Raw genomic sequence first — 9164 nt, forward strand, 5'->3', positions numbered from 1 at the left:
GAGATGGGAGGGAACCACCGATCCCACAGAATCCCGGGGACAAGAGGATAAGGATGGGGGTACTCCCATGGCCGGAAAACGTCAGAGCAGCCCCTACACGGCGCTCCCCACACCAAGGACACAGCTGTGACCAGTCAGTGTTTTATTGCCACTAGTCCCAGTTGTCCTTGTCGGTGTCGATGGACATGCAGTTATACACGGCGAAGCGCAGCAGCTCTTCACACATCTTGACCCTGGGGGCGAGACACTGGGTTAGACCTGGGCCTGTCACCAAACTCCCCCACTGCCCCCCCACGGTGGGGAGGCTGAGCGTCCTCGTCCCCAGGCAGACTCACGAGGAGTATTTGGGCAAGTACATGGTGCAGGAGCACGTGGAGGCCTCAGGCATCATGTCCAACCGCTCAGGGCTTGGGAGAAAGGAGAGATGGGTCAGGGGTCCGCACGGCAGGACCACAGCCTGCAGGACAGGCAGACTCACAGGGAGCGGTCCGGGTAGATGGTGAGCTGAACCGGGAGGCGGCTGCGGCCGGTGACGAACTTGAGGAAGCGGCTGAGATCCTCTGGAAGAGGACAGGGAACAGAGATGGGGTCACCTCCAGGGCCTGGGAAAGCCAAGGGACACTCCCGGCAGAAGAAGTGACCCTGAAGGCCTGGCCCAGTGGGTGAAGAGCAGGACAGCAGTCGCTCACCGCTGGTAAAGTTCTTGAGGGCATCCCAGAACTGCTGGACGCGGTAGCTCTCAAAGTCCTCAAAGGTGACTGCAGCAAGGAATGCACAGGGATTTTGTGAGAAGAGCTCCACAAAGGACACCAACATGGGGTGCCAGGGTGCGGGGTGACCGCCTGTCCCCACACACAGGGCAGGATGCATGCAGAGGATGAGCAGCATCCATGAGCGCAGCTTAATGCTGCCCACTACTTACTGTACTTCTTCAGCTCGTCTACTGTCACCTCAGGGATTCCGCAGACCTTCCTCTCCAGCTGCTGCCAGGTGAGCAGGTCCAGCACAGCCTGGGGCACCACGCGGAGCAGCCCGGCACGAATGGCCGCCACCTGAGGAGAGCCAAATCACTGCAGCAGGCCCCACAACCCACTGTGAACAACCAGGCCAAACAGAGGACCTGACAAGCGATCCCTTTGCACGGCCAGGGCCATGGCATTACCTGCTCCTTGCTCTCCTCCAGCCGAGCCTTCTGCACCAGACGGATGAACTCCTTGCGGTCCTCAAAGCGCACCACGGTGCTGCTGCCCTTTGGGATCAGCTCCACCATGCGCTGGTCACTCCGCACCGTTGTGTAGGTCAGCTCCTTGCCAAACATGAAGTCGAAGGCCTCCCTGTCCACTTCCTCCAGCATCTGCAGCAGCTTCACCTGCCACCCAATGGGACAATGCTGTCACAGCAGAGCCGGAGGCAGCCATGGGTGCACATGCTACGGTCCTGGTCCTGCTCACCAGCTCCACATCCACAGCAGCAAAGTCCTTGCTCCAGATGATCTCCTCCCCGGACAGCTGCTTCCACACCAGACTGGGCAGAGCCAGGACCTGCAGGGGGATTGGAGATGTGCCCTCCCCAGCAGCAGCCAAGGATGGCCCAGCCACGGGATATGGTGGCAGGGGAACCAGTGGCATGGATTTGACCCACACCAAAGCTGTTTGCCACCAAGCAGGCAGTGCCATGCTCACCAGAATCTCCTTGCTCCTTAGGGCCGCTCCCATGAGCTGTCCGATCCACTCATACTTAGGGAAGTCCTTGCAGGAGGGGTTGGGGACGTACATGTCCCTGGTGTCGCTGCTGCTGTTACCCTGTGGGAGGGAGACACCAAACTCTAATTCAACCCCAGCCCAGAGTCTGCTGTGAGGATGCTGCTGGGTTGGGGGTGCCAAACCTGATTGGATGTGCGCACAAAGAAGGGCAGGGGCACAGGGACATCACCCGAGCTGGGACACAGCTCCTCTGAGATGTCTGTCAAACAGTCCCGAAAACCACCACCTGCACAGGAGACAGTTTGTAGTGTGGGACACAGTGAGCCTGCAGGATTTGACCACCCACACCTCCACCATTGCAGCAGAGACCCCCAAACTGTGCCCAGTGACAGGAGGGACAGGAGAGCTCTCACCACTATCAATGACGCCTTCCGTGGTGAAGACACATTCCCACCACTGGCTGTGGGTCTGAGGCCACCTGTGGGGAAGCAACAACCCTATGCAAACCTCCTCTGAGAGGCACAGCAGCACTTATTGCCTGCATCCTGCTCCAGGGAGGCGACACAAAGCTGAAAATCCACCTGTAGTCCAGGAGACAGTTGTTGGTTTTGGAAGGCTGCAGGTTCTCATACACCTGCAGAATAGTATGATGGAGGGAGATGGAGAGGCAGCGATGCTGAGTGATGCCAAACCATCAAGCACTCGATTTGATGCTGCTGTACCTGGATGAAGACTGTGTTCTGGCCACTAGGGTCCAGCTCAGGGTGAGCCCTGTGCTCACGGGCCAGCTGCCGGTTGATGAGTAGCTTTGGCAGCAAGCAAGGTGGGCTGCTTTCTGAGCTCTGCAGGCAACAGGTGACGAGGGTTTTGCCCAGCTTGCACAGCTGCAGAAATGGCTTCATGCCCTAATGGAGAACACGCAATGGGGTTAGAGACCTGATCCTGCCCCACGTACCCTCTTTTGTCCTCCTCGGCATCACAGGGGATGCTCAGCTCCCCCATCCCTCCAGCAACAGCTGGGGTACAGAACACCAGAGTGAGCCTTGGGCTGGTCTGTCTTTCTTGGCCCAAGGGAGAGTGCAGGGAAAATAGGGACATGACCCAGGGTGCCCCACCCAGCCCAGGACAATATGGTCCTACCAACATCATCTCAAAGAAGCCCAGCAAATGCTCACCCTGAGCACACTGAAGGCGCTGTCAATCTCATCAGTGATGGGGATCACGTAGCCCAGGACACTGTCCAGGAGCTGGGCGAACCTGAAGACCAGGGAGGAGAAGGGTGAGGATGCTGTGCAGGGTCTCCAAGCCCCACAGCCAGCACAGCGTCCCCCAGGCACTGGAAGCAGCTATGCTTGGATGGGGAACCACAAGGCAAAGTCTATACCACACACAGGAAAGGAGCCAGCAGGCTTTAAGCAAGACTCATGCTAGAGGCCAGAGCATTGTCTTTCCTGTTGCTGTTCCCATGCTGTACCTCTGGATAACTATGGCCCTGCGGTACAGCACGTCTGCATCCACCCCTTCCAGCAGTGGGTAGCGCACCAGCTGGGCCCTCTGGAACATGTCTGCGTTGAGGTTCAGGTCTGCCTCCAAGAAGGACTTGAACTTAATCCCTCGCAGCCGGACGTTGTACCCTAGTTCTGCCAGGGAAGGACAGTGATGCTGCAGAGGCATACCAGCTTTTCCTCCCGTGACCCCACAGAGCAGCTGGTGGGGCAGGGAAAAAGCCAGAGGTGGCTGCAACCCATACGTGAGCTCACCTCGGCACTCCAAGATGCGGATCTCCAGTACCGGCATGTGGGTCTTCATGTCACGTAGGATGCACACATCCCGATAGCTGTTCCTGTAGGCAGCATGGACTAATGGCAGGGCTGCAGGGCACAGCCCTGGAGAGGACAAAGCTGGGTTCCCACCAAGGGCATGCCAGCACCCTAAAGTCCTCAGTGGCGAAAGCCCCCGCGCCTCACCAGGGCTGCAGCAGGAGAGGATGTAGCAGAGAGAAGTGGCTGCCCACAACACAGAGGACGTCCTGAAGGAGGTGGGAACCGCATCCAGAGAAGAGCCAGGAAAGAGCACAGAGTCAGCAAGGACAAAGCAGGGCAGGAAGGCACAGTGGACATGAGCGGCTGCCTCAGCACAGACATTGGAGCAGAGCTGGCCACATGAATAAGAGCGAGGCACAGTGAGGGTGGTCCGTTTTTGGAGGAAGCAGTGATTTGAGAGGACAAGTGAGTCGATGTGTGATTCACTGGTGTTTCCGAAGCCTCTGCCAAGGTCCCTGCAAAGACCGATGGGTATGCAGGGAAAAACAACTGCGGCGGCCGGCATGCAGAATGGAGACAGATCCTGCTGCCAGGAAAGGGACCTCCACACCTCTCACAGGTGTTTCTTCAAACAGAAATCATCAAAAAAGTACAAACAGGCAAGGCTTGGGGGAGGAGGAGAAACTCTTCACACTTCTGGGTGCCCACCTCGAGAAAGGCACTAGGAGGATGCAGGGCAGATGGAGAGGTAAAGCCCGCAGCTACAGCATGGCAGAGGTGCTCAGAACGCAGTCAGGAAGCAGCAGCAGTACACCCCCAGAGGCAACAAATGCCCTCCAAAATCCCCAGCTGGGAGGAAGCACGCTGCAGCTCAGCTGACACAGCACAGATGAAGCTCAGAAGCAGAGATGAAGGCGCTGGGCTGGCAGATGGAGCTGGGCCGAGTCTGCTCCTCTCTAGTTACTCACTCGTTGATTAGGACGGTTCTCAGGTGCTGCAGCCTGTTGGCAGGCCCTCCATACACAGCCACCCGCCTGGGGATGTAGGAGTTGATGTTTGAGTCCAGCACCAACCACAGCTTCCTGGGGACAAGAAGAGCACGATGCAGCATTGTCCTCCCGTCTGGAGCTGCTCAGAGATGCCCTCAGAGCCATCCCAGGGGTTGTGTCCTCCTGGAGCATCCACCTCCAGCTGCAGCACTAGGAAAGCTGCGCTGAGAGAAAGACTGTGCTCCGTCCCTGCCATAACCAGGGAGGGGACACCCTCAAGTCTCACTTGATGACGCTGCATTTCTTCATGTGGAGCCGCACCCAGTGCTGCCCAGGGGACCCGTTGCTCTCCCAGTAGGTGTCTGCCTGGTTGTCTGTCAGGTGGGATACTTTGAAGTCATCCTACAAGAGCACAACAAGCGGAGGGAGGGAGTTGAGCACCTTTGGGCAAACCACAGCCATGCCCAGGATTGTTTCGCTGCAGATGCCCAATTCAGCTTCACTAAAACAGCAGAGACTACCACTGCCTCTGCCCCTCGTGGAGGTGATTCTCCCTGCAGCTGTGGGGTGCTTGGGCACACTGTGCAGGTTGTAAGGGACAGAGGAGTCCCACAACGCACCAGCTGTGAGGAGACCTCTATGCTGTTGAGGTGTTCCTTAACGCAGTCCTTGCAGTGTTGATCCCTGTTGGTGAAGTCATACAGGAAGTGTCCCAGCTCCATGTCCTTCTCGTAGCTCCAATTTGGGGGCACTGACCTACGGGGAATCCACACTAAGAGAATGGGAAGATCACGCTGTGCCCCAAATGTACCCATCAATGCCGTGGCCCAACTCGAGGTGGCCCCAGCATCCTGCTGTCAGCACATAGGATGGCCCTAAGCAGCTGCATCTCCACTACCACGACAGGTGTTTATGGCCACCCCAGCCCAGCAGCAATAGTGCTCTGCAGTTGCTCCAACAGTCCCTGGAGCAAAGGCCATTGCTGGGTGGCACTGACGCAGAAGGCATCAGGCAGCACCCGCCCTCCCAGCCCTGCAGGTATGGCCACCCCCAGGGCACCATGGTACCACTCCACGAGCTGTGCTTGTACCGAAGCTTCTGCACCACAGCCTCATCTGGTTCGACCGGCACGGGCTTCAGTCCCAGCTGCATAGAGTACATCAGGTCCACCACTTGTTCCCAGCTAAACAGAGGGGTCACATAAGGGAAAACAAAGGGTCAGTGCTTGGTGTGCCCATGTGATTCCTGCCTTAGTCTCGTGTAGAGGTGCTAGCGGTGCCTGAGGGCTGTGGGAACAGCACTGGAAGAACTGGTGTCACCCTGTAGGATAACGGGATAGCAGGGACGGCAGGCTGGGGGGAGCCAAGTGGTTGGAATGGATGGGTCACACATCCTCTCTAAGTCTCACCGCACGGCAGCAGGATGCAGCAGCGTTGGGCCTTACCTGGCCACGGGTTTGTAATCCATTCCAAAGGTCTGGGGTTGCTGCTGGATCCTCTCCACCAGATCCACCGGCACCAACTTATCTCCCCATTCTCCGAACCGCTGCGCCAGCACCCAGCCCTCCTCCAGCTCATGGCAGACCCCGTACTCCTCCAGGTGCTCCTAAAGCACACCCGGACCGAAGTGACACATCCCGCCGCCGGAGCGGGTACGGAACCGACAGCGGTGCCCCCGGCCGCTGCCCCGCCGTTACCTTGCGGAGCTTCACCCACAGCCCCTCGCTGTTGCGGTACTCCTCGCCCGTAGCACGGAGGCAGCCGCCCTTCTGCAACTCAATGGTGGCCCGCTTGGAGCCCCGCGCCGGCCCGGGGCTGTCCCAGACGCTGAACAGGCTGCGGGACGAGGCGGCGGCCGAGGGGTCCTTGCAGATCTTGTACTGCACCTCGCGGGGCACGTAGCACAGCGCGGCGGGCAGCGGCCTGGAGCGGCGGAAGCATTCGCTGCACTGCAGCAGGAACCGCAGCCGGCCCAGCACCTGGTGCGTGGCCTCCTCGCCCGTCCGCATCGCGCTCCGCACCGCACGGTTCCCGCACCGCTCCCGCACCGCCGCCTCCGCCCGGCTCCGGGGCACCCCCGCGGCCGCCTCCTTCCGCGGCCGCCCCCGGCTCCGCCTCCGGTCCTCGGGCCCGCCGTCACCGCCCCACCCGCGGCCGCCGTGCCGGAAAGCGGCTGCGTTCCTCCCATCACCCCCGCACCGCCCGGCCCTGAGCCATACAAGCAGGCCGGGAGCCGAGAAAAGCTCGGTCTCGTCCGGGAAGAGAGGATGCTGGGGTCACGTTACAGGGAAAATTAGCTCGGGGCTGGCGGGTGGGCACGGTCTGCCCAGGGCGGCTCGTAGCACAGCACACCCTGCCCCGGGGCGGCTTTAACTCCGAACTCGGTCACCTCGTGATGATTCACACCGTGGCGCGGGCGCTTGTCACATACCGGGATGAGGTTGCGGGGAGCGAGCAGCCCCGCCCTGCGCCGCACGGAGCTCCCTGGGCCGGGCACACAACGTCAGCGTTCAACAGACCTGGCAGAGCTCAAAGGTCTCCCCCTGCGCTGCCTGAACTGACGGCAGGGCAGAGTCCAGCTCCATCCCTGCCGTGATAACAGCAGCCCCGGGCTGTTACCCAACGGCAGCTGCCCCAGGGCCGGGCTGTTCCGCCTGCAGGACCACTTTCAGCTTCTCTTCCAGCTCAGCTCGTAACATCCCTCTCCAGCACCGTATAATACAACAGCTCTGCATAGAACCCTCAGCTGACACACCATCAGAAACATCACCAGGGGTTGTTAGTTCATTTTATTTTAGATCCCAGGTGAGGTAGGGACAGACAGCTCCTGTCTATTTATAGCTTGTCATACTGCAGGGTACGAGTGGAAGAACAAGAACAGCTAGGCTACATGTGCTATTAATCACCTGAAGCTACTCTATGACAATTCAGTGAGCTGAAATCAGGGGAAAGTGGTTCCTCAGAGCTGCCACAGCACTGATCCCTCCTCACCTCTTTCCTCCCAGCACACCCACACAGCCAGCAGCACACGAGGCCTCATCCCGGCAGTGTCTCGAGATGTCCCTGGCCCAAACACTGACCTCAACCCATTCCAGCCTCAGCAATGGAGGGGGAACGCTCCTGCTCACAGCTCTCTGTGCTACCCCTGCCTTGGCCGCACACAGCAGTAGGAGGGCACACGGCCATAGCACAGAGCCTGTCCTTCCCCACGGATGTCACTTTGCTCTCTCTGTCACCTCCTCCAAAATAAAACCCAAGACGCACCTGTCCATGCCCTGCAATAAAGCACCAGAGAGGAGTTCATCTTTCCTCCTTCAAGTTCTGCAGGTAGACGACTCACCCTCCTGCTGACCTCCCTCACTGTTAAGCACAGTCAGAGCAGCAGGATCAATTCTACCCCACTGGCATCCGGCAAGGACCTGGGCTGGCCCATTTCAGACCCCATCTCACCCCACATGCTGACTTAAAGCAAACACGCCGGGCCGTGACTCAGCCACCAGAGCAGAAGGGTATCGCACACTGCCCTGTTCCTTTGCATACTTTACTGCTGAAATCAGCTGCCAAGTCACAGAGCTCAGTTCTGAGACAACTCTAGGATTTACAAAAACCTCCTCCTGCAGCAGGCAGGGCTTAGCACCCAGCACAGCATGTGTGGAAGGCTCTGCTGCAAGCCAGCTCTGCCAAAAGGGACTTTCCTACTCACCCTATACGCCTTCCACTCACAGCAATGCAAGGAGATCTCAGCCTGTGCTCTGCTGATCCTACATTCCTTTCAGTACAGCTCCTCAGCAGTTCTGGGAATAACGGCAGTTTCTAAGAAAACTGGTAAAGGGAATGACTTCATTTACAACCAGGAGCAATTCCTGAATGACAGACTCCAACAGAAGAGAGTAAGGCATGATGTGCTCAGACACGATAAATCCTACCTCACAGCACTGGCCCCACTCCAGCACAAGTGACTCAGTGGCTCTCCCTGTTGAGGGACCAGCAGCCCTCGGGGACTGAAGATGAAGCTGGGGTGTAAAAGCAGCCTGTGGTGGGTAGCTCACAGTGCGAGGCAATAACTAAATCCTGCTCAGGGCTGGAAAAATCCAAGAACGGTTTTGATGTTGTAAAGCTTTCATTGCCTTCTGCCTGGTCACACACACTGACCTGCTCCAAACTCAGAAACACAAAGCTTCTCCACTACCTTGGGGTCATGGCTGTCCACCCCCCCCAACACCTCCACTTCTCCCCCCATGTCAGAGAGGAAGAGAGGCCAGTGCTGCTCTGTCTGATGCTGCTGCCACCTCTGCTGTCTAGAAGAGCTTGGCCCTGCCTGCACATCTCCATGAGAACCGTAACAGATTAATTGTAACACAGGCTTTTGGGAGAAAAACAAGGCTCAAAGAGTCTGGGAGAACAGCTGCTAGGCTACCAGCATGCCCTGGGCAGAATGCAGAACCAGAAGACTATAGAGAGGGAGGAAAGCAAATTGTTCCCACATGCTGCAGGGGAGCAGCTCCCCCAGCAGTTGCTGCTGTGCAATGGTGCGGAGAACTACAGGGGGTCACAGGGACTCTGTGTCATGTAATAGCACCCCACAGCACCCACATTCTCATTGTACAAGCCTGTCGTGACACCTGGTGGCCAAAGACACCCCTGCAACACCCAGCACCAGTCTGCTCCCCTTCTCAAACCCAGATGAATGATCTCACTTCCATGACCTCG

At 58.3% G+C, this 9164-nt stretch overlaps 1 protein-coding gene across 3 annotated transcripts; it reads right to left on the bottom strand.

The window, feature by feature from the left end:
* Positions 1-126: 126 nt before the first annotated feature.
* LOC140255398 (E3 ubiquitin-protein ligase HECTD3-like) lies at positions 127-6591 on the bottom strand. 3 transcript variants are annotated; one of them, XM_072342954.1, is made up of 21 exons: positions 6152-6591; positions 5900-6060; positions 5546-5638; positions 5076-5211; positions 4742-4857; positions 4435-4548; positions 3464-3546; positions 3178-3343; positions 2879-2960; positions 2426-2608; positions 2285-2337; positions 2117-2181; positions 1886-1989; positions 1683-1802; positions 1452-1541; positions 1163-1369; positions 923-1052; positions 690-758; positions 479-560; positions 336-407; positions 127-233 (listed from the first exon to the last, which is right to left on the bottom strand). In XM_072342954.1, exons 1-21 carry the CDS (start codon positions 6461-6463, stop codon positions 152-154), a joined length of 2520 nt encoding a protein of 839 aa, XP_072199055.1. In that variant the 5' UTR covers positions 6464-6591; the 3' UTR covers positions 127-151. The 3 variants fall into 3 exon arrangements, with proteins under 3 accessions (XP_072199055.1, XP_072199057.1, XP_072199056.1); XM_072342955.1 differs by having other exon boundaries at positions 129-233; positions 2426-2545; XM_072342956.1 differs by lacking the exon at positions 5546-5638.
* Between the last annotated feature and the right edge of the window lie 2573 nt (positions 6592-9164).

This window comes from Excalfactoria chinensis, chromosome 8, assembly GCF_039878825.1.
Source record: "Excalfactoria chinensis isolate bCotChi1 chromosome 8, bCotChi1.hap2, whole genome shotgun sequence".
NCBI classification, from domain to species: Eukaryota; Metazoa; Chordata; class Aves; order Galliformes; family Phasianidae; genus Excalfactoria; species Excalfactoria chinensis.